This window comes from Gekko japonicus, unplaced genomic scaffold (assembly GCF_001447785.1).
Source record: "Gekko japonicus isolate JY-2015 unplaced genomic scaffold, Gekko_japonicus_V1.1 scaffold530, whole genome shotgun sequence".
Classification (NCBI taxonomy): Eukaryota; Metazoa; Chordata; class Lepidosauria; order Squamata; family Gekkonidae; genus Gekko; species Gekko japonicus.
Window position 1 is genome coordinate 819,489 of NW_015163103.1, and position 17,497 is coordinate 836,985.

The following is a 17,497-nucleotide window of genomic DNA, read 5'->3' on the forward strand; positions in this document are numbered from 1 at the left end:
AACGTTAAAAAAAAAAGCCGGAGATCGCCCACGCGGGCGAAAAAAGGCGGGGAAAAAAGCATATCAGAACCGGGAGAGGGCACTGGAGACCACTTGGAAGTGGATGACAGGTAAAACGCTTCAGTCCCGGTTCCTAAATGGGACTGAAGCGTTTGTGTATGAAATGGCAAATAGATTCCGGAAGGGAACCGGTTCTCAAACGGGTTCTGTCTGAAATGACAGACCAGAACCCGTTTGAGAACTGGTTCCCTTCCGGAATCTATCACCTGTCTGAAATTCCACTGTTTGAATAGAGGGAAATACATGACCAAATTTATACTTTCTCAGCAAGGGTGGCATATGCATTTGTTGTAGTTTTCCTGGCACAAACACCAAAGCAAATACTGTTTTTAAGCAGCAGAAGACACCAAAACACATTAACATGTGAAGAACCTGAACGCGCTAAAAACAGTGATCCATTTACCTGTAACTGTTGTTTCATTGAGTTGTCTCTGTGCAGGCAAACATGGGACTGTTTAGGCACGCAGGCCAGCCAATTGAAGATTTTGTAGCTATCTTAACAACAGAGCAGCCTCTCCCAACTGGAGCCGTTTTCCCGCCTAACGGTCACATGCTCCAGGGAGGGGCTCTGCACTCTCCCTCAGTTCTCCTGAGCTGCCACTATGAGCCAAAACATAATATAAAGAGCTCACAGCGGGGAAGGAGGGAGGGATGTGTGCTTGCAGAGAGACAACTCAATGAACATTTACAGGTAAGCACAATGCCGTTTTCATCTTCTTTGTTGTGTGCAGTCCCATATGGGAGACTAGCAAGCAGTGTTCCCTCTAAGCTGAGTTAGTGTGAGCTAGCTCAGTCTTTTAGCCTCTGGCTCACACATTTTTGTTTTAGCTCAGAAAGAATGGCTCCAAAGCAAACTAATTTATGCAGTAGCCAAATCGCTTGCTCACAACTTTAATGCCAGTAGCTCACAAAGTAGAATTTTTGCTCACAAGACTCCACAGCTTAGAGGAAGCATTGCTAGCAAGCTGACTTACCATGTGGTGAGGTGAGCAATTCACTGGAAGATTGAATGCAGGACTGCTATCCCCACTGACATCTCCCTTCTTGTATTAACATCCACAGAACAGTGCTTAATAAAGGTGTCTGCAGACGACCAGGTTGCTGCCTTGCAAACCTCAGGGATGCCTTGTCGAAAGGCAGTAGATGTTGCTTGAGCCCTCATGGAGTGTGCCCATATTTGTAAAGGGCACTGTACCAATGCCTGCTTGTAGGCTCTCCTGATAGTAGACACAGTCCACACCTAGACACCGTCTGATCTGATGCGGCTTTTGCCTTAGAGGGGCTGGCAAAGCAGACAAATTGTGGAACCTCCCTAAACTCACTTATTTTCTTTAAATAAAATAATCAGACACGTTTTACAACTAATGTGTGTAGCCTTTTTTTCTGTTGCAGATGATGGGTGCAGGAAAAAGGTGGGAAGTGAGATGTCCTGGTTCAAGTAGAATCTAGAAACCAGCTTAGGTAAAAAGTGAACACTGGGCATTAACACTACCTTATGGTCATGGAACTTTATAAATAGGTAGCCAGGTCTAAGGTCTGTAATTTCTCCTACCCTTTTGGCAGGATGTAATAGCCACTAGCAAGGAAACATTATGAGAGGTTCTCAAGGGAGCAAGTGGCCAATGGCTCAAAAGGAGGTTGCACTAGGTGGGTTAGTACTAGCAACAGAGACCACTGTGGTACAATGGGTATCCTTAGGTGGGTACAGGTTAAGACCTTTGAGGAATCTCTTTGAAATCTCATGTGAGAAGACAGACTTTCCTTCTAAACCGGCATGGAAAGCAGAAATTGCTGCTAAATGTACCTTAATAGACAAAACTGATAAACCAGCATTTTTTTAATGACAGTAAATATTCCAGAACTAGAGACAATGGACAGGTAGAAGGAGAAACCTCCTTATTTTCCAACCATACTGTAAAACGCTTCCATTTGTAATTATAGGAGATCCTAGTCAAAAGGTCTGCGAGTATTGACAAGAACAGTCATCGCAGACTCAGGGAAGAATTGGTCTTCAGCAACCAGGCAGTGCCTTGCACACTCAACAGATCTGAGGGAGATTGACAAATATGCCCTTCGACCTCTGTATTAGGACCTGGAACCAAATCCGTCTCGGCCAGAAGGGGGTGATAACAATACAATGGGAGTCGTCCCTGACTGACTTGGCCACTACCATCCCTATTATGGGCAAGAGAGGGAAGGCATAGCACAAGTTCTGTTTCCAGATTAGCTAAAATACATCTCCCAGTGACAGTGGACCCAAATCTGCTCTTGAGCAAAAAAAGAGGGGCCTTGGCATTGAGGTTTGTGGCAAAGAGATTCACCGACTAGAAGCCCAACTGTGCAATGATGGGGAGATATTATCCTAGTGTATTGACCATTATGTGTGGGTTCCCCTAATCTGCTAAGGACACCTACTTTGATATTTTCTGAGCCAGCAATTGTGGATGGCCTGAAGGGACATTTGATTCATAATTTCCCATTCCCAAATGGCAGTGGCTTCTCGGCACAATGGAAGGGAGGTCCCCCCCCCCCCCCAATGTAAAACATGAACACAGGAAACTGCCTTATACTCAATCAGACCATTGGTCCCTCAAAGTCAGTATTGTCTACTCAGACTGGTAGCAGCTCTCCAGGATCTCAGACAGAGGTCTTTTACATCACCTACTGTCTGCTCCTTTTTAACTGGAGATACTGGGGACTGAACCTGGGACCTTCTGCATGCCAAGCTGATGCTTTACCACTGAGCCACAGCCCCTCCTCATGGCTGTGGTGTTGTCCATCTGTATCTAGACCACCTTCCCATGCAGAAGAGCTGTAAAAGAATGACGGGCATAACAAATAGCTCTCAGTTCCAAGAGATTAATATGTAGACCTTGTTCAGTCTTGGATCATGTGTTCCAGACACAACTATCTCTACAGTGGGTACCCCAACCTGAAAGAGATGCATCTGTTGTAACTGTAACCTGAGGGGACAGAAACCCAAAAGGAACACCTGGCAGTAGATTACAATCAAAGATCCACCACTGCAACTCCCTTAGTGCCACCCTCAGAACAGAAAACAATGGTTCTGAGAATATACAATGTGGTTAAACACCCATATGAACCACTTCTGTAGTGGTCGCATCCTGAGACAGGCAAAGGGGACCAAGAAGGTAGTAGAGGCCATTAGGCCAAACAGCCTCTGAATAGTAATAGCTTTCTGAAATTGATTTGCAATAACCTGTCTGACAAGGCATTTAATAGATAAGGCCTTGTCCTGTAGCAAGAACACTTGTGCTGTAGTAGAGTCTGACCAATCCCCAATAAAGGACTCTTGTTGACAGAGAACTAGGTTTGATTTCTTCTGATTAATCCATAAACTCAATTTCTGGCATGTTTCTAGAGCCAGTGACAACTGGGTCTGTAACTCTAATTTAGTAAACAGCCAGTTGTATAGGTAGGGGAAGATAGAACATAGCTTGGACCTTAAATGAACAACCACTACCGCTATACATGTGGTAAAAACTTGAAGATCAGTGGCCAAGCCAAATAGGAGGGCCGTCTACTTATAAGGGACTCCTCAAAATTTAAAATGTAAATATTTCCTATGATCAGCATGAATGGAAATGTGAAAATGTGTGTCTTGGAGGTCCAAGACTACAAACCAATCTCCTGGGCTAAGCAACTGTGACACTGAAACCAAGGAGACCATTCTGAATGTATGAACCTTGAGGAAGAAATTGAGACTCCTCAGATCCAAAATAGGGCATAAACCACCATCTTTTTTGTTAACTAGGGAAAACCTTGAATAATGACCGAACACAGAATCAGTGGGGTTTAAACTTTGAACTGCACCCTTTCCCAATAAAGTACTCAATTCTGAGAACAGCTCAGGAAAGACATTGTTAATGGCATGAACAACTGCATTGACGGTGGTAACTGTACAAACTCAAGGCAGTAGCCCTTCTCAGTAGTCAGAATGACGGCTTAGGGGCCTGCATAGGGTCCTCCGAAGGGTGATGCTGAACAGGACCAGACTTAGGCCTTGAGCCAGATCTATGCCGGGTGTGTTGGGAAGGCTGGGAGGAGGATGTTTGCTACGGATACCAATAAGGCTGTTGTTGATACAGGTGTTGAAAACTTTGGTAAGAGGGTTGAACTCTAGAGTGGTATTTGGGCCTGGCTTATTCCAAACGATCGAGCTGTTTGACAATTTTTCTTAATCTGTTGGAGGAATTTATTGGTCTTAGAGGAGAACAAGGAAGAGCCCTCAAAAGGTAAGTCCTCCACATGAGCACACATCTCCAGAGGGAGAGCCAAGAGGGCTTTTGACAGCCTGAGGGCTTCTGTCAGGATAACCTCAGCCAAAGACTTCTTATAATCAGGTAGCTGCTCTAGATAAGCGTGATCTTTTCCCACAAAAAGAGCTTGTAAGCTGCCATAATAGACTGGTAATTTCCCATCCTGAGATTTAGTTGATGGAATAAGTCTTTCTGCCCTCTTTACCAGCTGCAGAGGAATGGGAACCAACTCTTCACTTAGCCTGCATATCCTCTGCTATGAAGGAGGATGGCTCAGGATGGGTAAAAAGGGGCAGGCCTCTTACTGAACCCTATACATATTCTAGACTTCCCGAGATGTGACAGGAATAGGTTTTTCCCAAATCAATTTTGCCATCTCCAGGATTCCCTCTAGAAGTGAGAAAGCTACAATCCCTTGAGAGTCAAGGTATTGTTGACTCAGGATCTTGTCCCAAGTTCTAGCATCCATGGATGTAGTATGAAGATTGTGCCATTTGCACCATTTGTTCTGAGTATAGACGTAAGTCCTAACTTGGAGACACTGGGTCACGATCTCCCACAGCATCATCAGGAGAGGATTCTGAAGCTGGAACTGCAATTCCTCCTCCTCTTTGGAACCATAAGCAGCTGGTTCTGAACGGGTAGTCCAGTACGTAGGCATATGTGGTGTCTCCATCAACCTCACGGTTTGACTCCTTGGTTCCATATGTAGTTTCAAAGGTTCTGCCCATTCTCAATGACACTGAGATGGTGGCAACAGGGGTACTGTTGCCATGGTCCTGAATGTACCCACGGAGGCGGTGGAGCAGGAGACACAGCGATCTGTTCAGAGGGCATCTTGCCTTGAGGGACCAGTTCACATACCAATGGAGACTGTACCGGAGAATGGCAAGTATGTAATGGGGTGCATGGGGTAGCATGCCCACAGATCTCAATAATGGCCTTCAAGAACTGAAATTGACCTCTTCCAGACCTCAGTTAAGAGTTCTATCTGCTCTGATGGACCCAGCACAAAATACAGCACTTCCTCCTTGCTCCCCTGAGTTTTATTTTTTCTCTTTCCCCTCCCACTGACCCAGTCAGGCCAGGTCAAAAAAGCTTTTCCTTTTCTCCAGAAATTTCCTTCCTGAAGTCTCTAGTATTTAATTCTGTTTCCTGCTTGGGGAAGGGGGAGAGCTTGACCCACCCATTATCTCTCCTGCTAGATCTATTTCCATTTGTATGAAGGTGGGCCAAGGTATATCTGGAAAGCAATTGCACTGACTTCCTCCCTCCCAGTCTGTTCTCTGCCTAGAGAGAGAAAAACTTTTAAAACTCAGTGAAGATTTTGCTCATTTCAAACCTCCAAAGAAAAAATACCTTTCTGCACAGGTGCTAACCTTGAAAAAGCCTCAGACTAAGTAGAAGCATTACACACACACACACACACACACTGTTGTCTGATCTGATATAGTTAAGACACTTCAGGGACAGAGACCTCAACTAAGAGATACTCAAGGTGGTACCACTAAAATGCATAGCACTAGCCAGAGAACTACACAAAACACTGTCATGATCTACAAGAAGAATCTGCTGTTCTCCATTTAACACTAGGGTTGCCAAGTCCACTTACCTTGACGGCGGGGGAGCCTTGCCGGGCTCTGGGAGTTCTCTGGTGATGCGCGCGCATGAGCACACACCGCCAGCATGTCACAGGAAGTGACACGCTACGTTGCTCACGTTGGGGGCGTGGCCCCGATCATCGGAGGGGTTTTCCCTCCAACGATCGGGGCCACACCCCCAACGTGAGCGACGTGGTTGCGTCACCTCTGGTGACGCAACCACGCTGCGCTTCGGGGGGTGGAGTTCCCCCCGGGGCCCGATTCCACGGCGGCGAAAATCAGGCCTCCAAAGCGGGGGTTTACCCCCCCCCCGCCCCCACTTGGCAGCCCTATTTAACACACACTGAGGTGGTCAGATTCTATATAACACATCATATAATCAATTTACCCTAAAACAATGAGCTGTCGTAATATAAGAAATAAAGCAGCCCTCAGGTTCTGTTTTGAAAGTGTTCATGAAGAGCTTTCCCAGAAGTTTTAGAAACATGGAAAATTTTGAAGAATTGTTGTCTTTTAAAAGTTGTGGCTTTTAAAAAAGAATGTTATATAAATATTAAAGGAGGACTTGTTCACATAAAGCATTTTGGGTAGAAATAACCATGTTTCTCTCTGCCACAGAAACTCTGTTCTCCCTTCATCTATAATATTGTCATTTTACCTCACAGTAAAGTTAAACATTTTAGAGTCACTTTAGGTTGTTTGTAAATGCATCCAATTCCATGAAGAAAAGCCAGACTAGTAAATATGTGGACTTATTCCAAACTATCTGGAATGACAGAATATTTGGAAGGTACAGCAGTTTTCATATGCTTTGCTGGATGATACTCCCTCTCCCCAGCATATGACATACAGAATGCAGTTTGTACTAATGACTATTTTAAGTTTTTTAACCTATTTTTTCTTTATAAGGTCTGCATTTTTTTTACAGTTTCCTTTCTTTCAGACCAGCTACTGTCATGCAAATTTGGAAAGAAAAGTAAACATACATTAAACCTGATTTTATGCTGGACGGGGTATGTGTGTGTGTGTGTGTGTGTCTACTTTTCCCAGAGATATAAAATGACAATCCAGTTTTCAGTCCTCTGTGATTCTCCACAAATTTATAGCCAGAGTTAAGGAAGTCTACTACTAAAATGCCCAAAAGACCCAATGGCAGCGCATTTACAAATATACTATTTATAATGAATACATTGATACAGAGTGACTTATAAAAAAGCAAGGCAATCTTTTATAGACATAACAATCAACATTACAATAATTCAGAAAGTACATTGTTTTGTAGACTGTTTACACGCTTTCATTTTCAATCACAAATTAGTGTGGTCTTCTATTTAACAGGCAGAATCCTGCACTGTCCTGCTTAAGACCCAAACATCAAAATAATAAACAGAATCTTCAGATCTTTGTAGAATTAAAAAAGCCATCAGATGTTCTTTTGCAGATATCATTAATAATTGTCCTACATGTGCCTTTTAAAGTTGGTGTGTTGTGCAAATTACTGCCGAGTGTATACCTAATTAAAAGCAAGTTCTGACATGCTGATTAAAATACAATGGAAGTGCAATATTGACTATACAAATGCTTTGCTGTAAATTCAGCTCCTTGAATAGTCAGGAAGGCATTTTCTCCTTTGATACATTAGCACAAAATCATTCCAATGCCCAATTCAGACACTTTTCAGGTTCAAAGATGCTATTTGGAAATCTGCCTGCATTTCCAATACTAAATTACTTGAATGAATTTAACAGCATCCACCGTGCAACCCCCTTTTTAATGCTGATAGTACAGCTTAATTTTTTTCTTTCCCTTCCCCCACCCTCTAGACCAAAACAAAGGATTTTAACTGCCTTTAATATTTCAAAGTTACCAGCAGATGTAAAAATTGTTTCCAAATTATAGCATCACTTAAGCCTTCCTTTATATTTCAGTGTTACAAAATAATCCTGAAGAAGGGAGATATGATTATTGTATTTCCTCTAACTATGGAGGAGTTGAACAAAAGGACAGTTTCAGTGGTGCGACAGACTGTATGGGTAAGTTCTGCTCCACTTGCCATTAACATCCTGTTAACTGTTTTATAGCGAAAAGTAGAATTCTCCAGCAAAGCACAGAGCAGTCCCTGTTACCCTATGGAGTACTTCCAAGTCATTATAGCCATAGCCCTGTTAGATCTAAGCAGGCCCATTGTGTAGCACAACTGTATGATATAGAATCTGGAAAACAGGACAGAAGCAACAGGACTGAAAGTTGCTGTTGTACTGAGGCACAGGATGTTTCATAGACTGAGATGGGCCCTTGTACTAGAAACTCATGCTTTTGATTCTGTAAGGAACAGTCCATCAACAGTGCTCCAAGACTTATTGATGGTTCATGTTGAACACTGGGCATTACATGGCCTTCCACCACACCTCTTCAGAATGATTTGGAAAGATTGTCAAATTCACTAACAAAAAATGTAGACCTGAATTAGTAGAGCTAGTACTATACAGTATACAAGAGCAAGGGACATTCTGGATCTTAAAAAAAATATCCCACCCCAAAGTCTGTAAATATATGCTCTTCTATTTTGATGATGTCTCAATATGATGCAAGTCCAAGAACTTTTCCCGAGTTTCTGATTGGCACAGATTCCATGATTAAGCCTCTATTTAATACGTTCTGGCTTGATTTAGATGAACTAAATCTAACTGGTTAAAACCTATCATCTTGCCAAAAATATTTTTAAAAACTGAATACAGAATAACTGTGAATCATCACAAATCTAAATGACTACTGCATTTTGTGAACATAATTTTGCTTTTTTAAAAATTAAAGGTGTATCATATATTTTTCTTCCCTCCCTCTTTGCATTCTGTACTGATTATGGAACAAAAAATTAATCCCAGTTGGATTTTGGAGAATTTTTCATTACAAATTCAGTGTTCAATACAAGAGTAGGTTTTTTTTTACCTCTTTTACATACAATGCTGAAGTATAACTGTTTTACTTGTTTTAAAAAATCCAGTTATTTATAGTTCATTTTCAGAAATTGTATAAATGAAACCAATCTTCAACATGCAGATGATTTTCAGATGTTTCAGTCATATAATCCTTGGCAAAATGAACAATCTTATTAATATATTTACAGACAGAACTAAGAGTTGCATAAATGCAGCCCAACTTCATCTAACCAACAAACTCCATGGAGTGAAGCAAGAAGCCAGCCTACTGGAAACATACTATCCCTGCTTCAATTTTGTGAAAGATTCCAAAAATGTCCCTCAAACGCTATCTTCAGCAATTTTCAGTACATGGCTAAACTCTGGCTTTAAAGCAATATATAGACAACTGACTTGCAAAACTGTATTCCCACCCAAAAATAAAAGTGCAACTCGGCAGCTCAGACACACATCTCTCATTTTAAGAAACAGTTATGAATAGAAAAATGGCATCTCATCCTGAACCAGTGGAACAATTTTACAGCTTCAGCATAAAAGTGAACTTTTATGTTTTAACTACCACACAGGCATTTTCACATTTTCACATCTTAATGCTCAAATAGATTGGTTGTGCAAAGCTGAAACTGTACAATGTTATAAACAAAAATCTAAAATGAAATAACTATTACTAGATTTATTTTAAGAAAAAGGTGGCAGAAACTAATATTCCTTTTATAAAATCCAGTGACATATAGAGCAGTTTAAACTACCAGCTTAAGCCCTTTAACAGTTTTATATCTCTACCTGCCCTTTTTAAAGAAAGTCTTTCTTGCTAAAATCCAGTCAGAATGCATATTAGAATTCTTCTCCAAGAAAACAGACCAAGGTAGCTAGTTATGCTGGGCAAAAATCCAAATTTTGAAATCAACAGTAGTTGCAGCATAAATCTAAACTTAATCCCTAGCAAGTGTATTTAGCACTGCATCATTAAGCATGCATTCTTAACCATTTAAAAAAGGATGAGCATGCTTAGCTAACTGAGGAGTGTGCCCATTAAATAAAAAATGGAAAGATAAAACCCCTTTCAACAGGGGACAATATTCCTCTTGGTATGTATGATTTGTTCCAAAGTTATAGCTCTCTCTCTCTCAAATTCCAATATTCCAGAAGCAAATCCAAAGTGAAGTTATGAAAAAGAAAAATATCTGAAATATTACTACTATATGGGCTTCCCAAATCAAAATGACACTACAAGGTAGTAGCAAGTGCCTATTCCATTGCAGCATCATTAGCCCTTTGTACAGCCATGAGAATGACAGTAAAACCAGAATGGGAACCATTTCACGGTTTTCCACAGAGCAATCAAAATCTAACTACAAATGAAAAGGTGTCCTTTTTAACAGATCATTCTTTAATACTGAGATTGACAGGATGAGGTTAAAAGAGAATAAATCATGGTACTGAACTGATTAACTTGAAGCAAGTGTCCCAACTGTAGGGCAAAGTGCATTTAGTTCAGCAGCAAAACAGCACAGCATGGAGATATTGTGCTTGGACGCAGATGCTCCATAATAATGGAAGGATGTACAAGGCAAGTCAAGATATAAAACCAGAGTAATAATGTTAACCAACCATAAATTGTAATATGCAATGCAGTGTTTCAAAGAGACACATTCATTAATTGTACAAGGACTAGGAGGAACCCTTAAAATTGCCTGTTGTCATAAAATACAACATTACCATATATTTATAAATATATATATCCTTGTCAATGTACTATTAGACCTCAGAAGAATGTGTAGTTCTTCAACAAATCAGTCGATTTCTAAACAGGAAATGTTGCTTGTCATAAGACAAGGCCAACCATAAAAGAACTGGTCCAAATAAGATATGCCTACAGTCAATAACTTGAGAAACCAAGAGTTAAAATTAATTCAGGCTTTTGTTGGACTGTATCTTTTCCTACTTACCAGCTGTTTTATTTTTGTTTTACTATAAATGTCAATGAAAAGCCCTCAGCAGAAGCATATACATTCTAGATATGATTAAAACAGAGCAAATCAAAAAAATCCATTGATTTACTCTGACTGTAAACAACATACAACACCATTTATTCCAAATCTTAGAATAAATTAAAGGGATCTCCCAACTAGAAGACAAATTACTCCAATGGGTTTTTGACACAACGGGTGCAGAGGGGAATGAGAGACGAAAGTTCATATTACTGAGCTCCATGGTTTTCCCAAACAAATAGGATCCATTTAAAAATGTTTTGTCCCTTAAATTTATCAGCAAGGTTGGCGATCATCTCCAGTGAACTGGTATCTTCAGATTACCTAGACATCCATCAAATTCAGCAAAGAAAACTTAGAGAAGCATTTTACAAAGGAAAAAAAATCTAAATGGCTATGCTTCCTCTATTAGCAGAAACACATAAATGTGGTCTTAAATTTGCCTGTTTTATATTATTTATGTTTTATATATAATATAATATACAATATATATATTATATTATATATACACACATACACAATACCAATAATGCTCTCTGCATTTTGTACAGTGTATGGGACAACCCAACTGTTATCTAATCCTGGCACTGTGTGGCCTAGATAATATATATATATATATATATACACACACACAATAACACCCTCAATACCATTTATATTTTGTACACCTTCAGGATAGCTATCCATCAGACCATGGCACGATAAGGTCCCTGCATTTTGAGGAACTGGATGATAAAGGAAGGTCCCCCTGCAACAATCTGAGCTGGAAGGGTATTGAGTGGACAGTTCTCAATGCTCATTATAGACAGTTTACTGCAGAGGGCCAGTTCAAAAGGAAGGCTGTTCAGGTGAGGGTTGTCATTCAGATACAGTTCTTCCAGATTCTCCAGTGTACCTGCATAAAAGCATTACCACAATTACTATAAAAAATAAACACTCCCTTAGCTGAAGGTGATTGATACAATTCAGAAAGAAGCTCTTACGTATATTTTTAAATGAAAAATAATTCATTTTCCTGTTTTCTTATTCAAAGCTTCCATGCAGGAGACTTTAATTCATGAATCATTTACTATTCTGCAACTACAGCAGCTTTCAGTGGCTGGTACGCAAAGGAGGAAATCAATATGAAATCAATATGAAATCAAGAGAGGACCAAACCATTGTGACCCTTCCTTATAAACTCAAGCTCATCCAATATCGGCTTAAAAAACAAAACAAATTCTTTTTTTACTCACATACCCCAACTACAACACCCTACTTCAAGAATCAGCATTATGCAAAAGATCTTCAGAAAAGGGAAACTCTAGAATATGCTTATTCCATTGGGCAGAACACCCACCTTTTGTTTCCCAAGTGCTTTATGCAACCCTGCTGCTAGAAACAGTAACTGCAATGTGCTGAATACTTAGGGCTAACTATTACATCACCTTTTCTTTGGTGTTCCTTTGGTATTATTTCAAGAGTTTCCTCAAGTATATACTCATCTGGGAAAGGGTATACAATAATGGACTTCCTATATAGCCCCCCCCCCCCGCCATCATATGAGCAGGATGCCACTTGGACAGTTTATGTAGTACTGTAAAGGTGATACTGCAGAATACCCCTATACATGAAATGCATCTCCATTATGTCAGTGCCCACTGAATCAATACTATATATCATCTAAGTACTGGTAAAACAAATTACATCTTACCAATTTCCTCAGGAAGTTGTGTAAGAAAGTTCTCCCCCAATCCAAGATGTGTCAGGTTGATGAGGTGTCCAATTCCTCTAGGAAGGGTGCTCAACTGGTTATTTGTTAGGATCAGTCTCTGGTAGAGTAACAGAGTATATAAACATCAAACTAACACCAGCTACATCACAGAAGTCAGCCATAACAAGCAAAAAGTGGGCAGCATTACTCAAGTATCATTAAAACTTCCTCCCACAATTACAGCTCATCGCTTGACCTTCATAATTATGCAGCAAATGCCAAGCATGAGATCAACAGAGGGACCCTCCTTCACAAAATACCCCCCCTGCAATTACACCCAAAGGCACGATTAAGTTTTTACATACTAAAGGATAAGGATACCTGAGATTTTCCTCCTTAGATGGCAATACCACATTGTGATGTTACAGAGTGTTATCACCAAATCAGTACCTGATTCAATGACAGGGATTCAGTTTCATATGGTACAGACAGCTAACTTTGGCATGGATTTAAAAAAGATTGTTTTATAATGATAAACATGGACTTTACACATGATTGTTTCACCTGTAGATCCCTAAGGTATGCTATTTCATTTGGCAAGGATTCAAGCTTGTTTTCCTCCAGATCCAGTTCTCTTAGTTTCCTCAGGTTCCCAATGCCATGCGGAAGATTCCTTAAAAGATTGTTTGATAAAATAAGAACCTAAAAAAAATTAAATAAAACTTTTAATAAACCAGCAGATACCAACTACACCAGTAGTCATTAAAACTAGGTAGTCTTCAGTGAAAATATTCAGCTAGTGTTCTGCATCCAACTTGCCATTCTATACTGGCTGATACGGCTATATGATTATTAAGAACCAGTAGCACTTTATTATGATTTTATATTTGTTTTAACTATCATCTGCTTTTATGTGAGCCACCCTGAGCCAGCTTTGGCCGGGAGGGCAGGATAAAAAATAAATAATAAAACTTTAATGCCACCATGATCCCACCAAAAGACTATCATAAAGCACAAAACAGTTGTCATTGGCCAAGAGGAAAAACACACACAAGCTTTCAGCTTTTAGACAGCAATCTTTGAGAAATGTTATACATGCATTCTCACCAGCAGATACTTAGCTCAATAAGAAAGTAGTTTAGCAGGTATGGTGAAAAACCATAAAAATTCTGTCACTTCCACTTTAAACTGGACAAAGTGACTTAAGAGCATTAGTAACTATTTCAAGCAAGCCACAATTGTAGCTCACAACCAACAAGAACTGTAAACAGAGCTTTAAAAGAACTTTTCCAGTCCTCTTCCCCTCCTGCTCTGCACCTGCCAGACTGCTTCCCTGATGATTTAGGGAACCCTGCCCCCCTATAGTGCTGGGCATAGGCAATGGGAATAGGAAAGTTGGCAAAAGTCACCCTAGCCACCCAGAAGTGTCCTTTTGATAAAGGAAAGCAGTCAGCAAACCACACCGCCATAACATTCCTGCATAGCTTCTGTGTTTCACTATTTCTTTTTCATGTTCTTTAAGGCTCTATAGCTATTATTTTATTTACTAATATCTATTTTTATTTACAATTCTCCCCCTCCCGCTTTCTTTCTCTCCCCAAGCCAATCCCTCCTTTTTCTTTACAACCCTCCACCAAGTCGATCTCTCTCCCCCCCGCAAGCCATCCCCCTTCTTTCTCCCCCCCAAGCAAATACCCCATCTTTCCCTTTCTCTTCCCCTCTCCCCAAGCCAATCACCCCCTTCTTTCTCCCCTCCTTTCCCCCTAACTTTGAACCTGGCAGTGGTGGCAGTGCCTGGGAGGCCGAGCCAGTGCAGGCTCAGCCATAAAGCCACCTGCCGCTTTCTGACCCTCTTTGCTCCTGGCTTCCCAAAAGCAGAAAAGCCTGAAAAGGCCTCATCGCTAGGAAAGCTGTTGCTAAGGGAAGTCACGTGCTCAGAACTTCCCAAGGCGAGAGAAAGCTCCTTGTCGTTGGTAAGTCCTTTCTCTGCGCATGAGCAGAAAAGGCCGTTGTACTTTTGGGGGGATTTAAATATCTCCATATCCTTTTTAAAAGTTTTTAGATTTTTCTGCACAGCTAGGGGGTGCCCCAAATGTGCAGGATAATCTCTTTTCCCTCCATGTGCCCCTGATCTGTGGAAATAAGTATCCACACACAGGGGGCCATGTTGGGAATTAGATATATAGATTGTACAAACCTGGAGCAGCCCCCAAGTGAGCAGAAAAACCCATAAAGAAAAAAATGGTGAAAGATTGTAACCATCCCCACAAAGCAGAAGAACAACTGAGATCTCACAAAACTACATGAGCTTATAGTTGATACTGTGAGGTTGAGTAGCAACCTCACCACAACAAGAGACTTTCAGCCTATAAAGGAACTAGTGAAAAGTAAGAACAAAGTGAAAAGCAGTGAGGGAGGGCAGGAAAAGGGAGCAAAAAGTGGCATGGAGGGAAAGGAGAATGGATGGGGTTTCTCTCTTCTATGAATTGTGCAGGGCCCCTGCTTGCTTTAAACTCTTTTATGTGGTCTAGGATATCTCAAAAATAATTCTGTTTACATGAAGAGGAGGCAATCAGTAGCCCTAAAGTGCAAGCATGCGTACCAAGGCTCTTCTTCAAAAAAGCACCGTCTCCTTTCTTCATAAATGTGAAACTCATCAACTTCAGACGGGGAATGCTTGCAGACCTTTTATTTCCTACCTACACTACATGAAAATGCTTTTTAAATAGTGGCACAAATTCTCTTAGTTCTTTGGATGTCTCATGTTAATGTCACACTTTGCAATATAAATGACATATATTCTACTCACCCCAAATCCAAAGATTTTGGGTTAGCTCCAAAGGTTCTCTTCCACAGAGAGAAGAGACTTCTGGCAGTGGCACAGGGGTGTTTTTGTTTATTCCCCTTCCCACTGCAGACCTCCACTTTGCCCACCTATGCTGTTCTCAAGCATTCTCTGTACCCAGCATACTCCTCTGTATTTTTGGAAGAGCTCAATGGGTTGGAGTGGGAAGGAGGAAGGTGGGAAAATTCTGTTCTGTCAGTGGGAGTCTGGTAACATCACTTTGAATCCAACTTTCATGTGTTTTAAACTATCACACCATACCACCAAGAAAAAAAGCAAATTCCGATAAAACACTGGCTCATATTAAAACCTTGTTTTTTACCAGCAGAAGTACTTTTCTGCTGGCATTATTTTCAATTCTATTATTTTAGCACCATGGTAATATTTTGTTTACTGGAGATTTTTGCTATTTATTTATTTATTTATTTATTTATTTTATTCAATTTATACCCCGCCCTCCCCGCTACGTTTGGCAGGCTATAAAGTTAATAAATAATATTGTAATGTTTATTGTACACACCCACTCCCTTTTTTAAAGCAATGCCCTCTTCCTTTCTTCATTATGGTATGTCATACCTTAGCAGTTTTTTATTTTACTGTTTTCTAATTCTGCAATCCTAGTCCTATTGTATTGTTGCTTTGCTTATTTTGTCATCCGCCTTGAGTCAACGAGAAAGGCAGGCTACAAATGAAGTTAACCATACATCTAATTCCAATCCATTCTAAAGAGTATATGATCAATGATCTGCAAATCAGAGCAAGGGGCAGATAAGGGAATTTCTCTACAAATCTGAAGGAAGTCCCAGGTTTGCAGAAAAATCCCAAATTCTTTTTTTTAAAATTAAAATATTAGAGAATTAACACCCCCCCATAGAAGAAACAATGTCTATAGCTTTAAGAAAAGAATGCCCACTGATCTCTCACTGGACTTTTGGCAATCACAGTAATATTAATGATACACCCAAGCCTTGATTTCTGTAAAGCAAAGCTGGGGGGGGGGGATCGGGGTGGTCCTAGAGGCCATAATAACCCTAGAAAAGATCCTGCCGCTCTCACCTGTCATGTTCATAGATGGAAGAGGACTCTCTGGGGGCAGGTCTGGCAATAATCACCTAAGACTTATTTCCCACACAACTCAGCCCAGTCTGCTATCAGCCACTGCACAATTCAGCTTAGCACTGGCCACCATGCAACTTGGCCAGACTTTTCACAGGAGGAGGCTGCCAGGGGGAGGAAAAAAGAAAAGCTGAAGATTGGGGGACAAAGAAGCTGGGTTGGCTGGTGGCTAGATAGAAGGGAACTAAGCAGGAAAAGGGGAAAAGCTGTGGGGTCTTACCAGGAAAGGGCAAGAGGGTGATGGAAAAAGGAATAGTGGGGGAAGGGAAAATGAGATGCCTTCCACAAGTCCTTGCATTTTCCCTCCTAAAACGAACAACAACATGAACTACAACACAAATACAATGTTGTAGTAATCATAGTTTGGTTTAACCCTTATTCTCACTGTTTCAATATATAGTTACTACTTACATTAAAGGATTGCTTTAAAGTTGATAAATCTTCTTCAACGGGTTTACTTAGCCTGCCTGGTGCTACTCACCTCTAAAGAAACCAGTCCAGACACATCCTCAGGAATCTTGTTGAGCTGATTTGTAGCTAAGTTAAGTTCTACCATGCTGGTCCATGTCCCAAAGTCTAGAGGAAGGGAAGTCAGCTGATTGTCCTAAGAGTCAAAATAGAAAACGTTTTAATGTATTAATGGTAACTTGCACTTGAAACAAATTTTTAAGCATATAAAGAACAAAATCACTTTGGTTCTCACAAATTAGAAAAGATGAAAATGGATGTACTCATTAAAGTAGTAGGTTGTAAAATCAAATGTTACAACTCTAAAGACCTAAAAAAGAAAAGAACATCTAGAGATATAAGATAACATTAACTAATAAATCAGAAAAGTTCACTGAATTTTCCTTTTCTTTTTTCTTTTTTTGAGCCCCCGGAGGGGATTTTTTAATTAATTTTTTTAATACTACAAAAAACTACAACACAAAAGGGGGAAGGGAAAACTACATATAAGGGAGAAAGTAAAGA

The 17,497-nt window shown here is 40.4% G+C and overlaps 1 protein-coding gene across 1 annotated transcript in view; it reads right to left on the reverse strand.

The window, feature by feature from the left end:
- Positions 1-11,496: 11,496 nt before the first annotated feature.
- Positions 11,497-17,497, reverse strand: part of SHOC2 (SHOC2 leucine-rich repeat scaffold protein) — a 97,146-nt gene continuing 91,145 nt past the window's right edge. Inside the window, exons 6-9 of the mRNA XM_015406750.1 lie at positions 17,007-17,129; positions 13,129-13,266; positions 12,565-12,682; positions 11,497-11,766 (exon numbers count right to left, since the gene is read on the reverse strand). Of these exons, the coding sequence (XP_015262236.1) occupies positions 11,558-11,766; positions 12,565-12,682; positions 13,129-13,266; positions 17,007-17,129 (588 nt within the window). The 3' untranslated portion in view covers positions 11,497-11,557. The remainder of the gene's footprint in view (positions 11,767-12,564; positions 12,683-13,128; positions 13,267-17,006; positions 17,130-17,497) is intronic.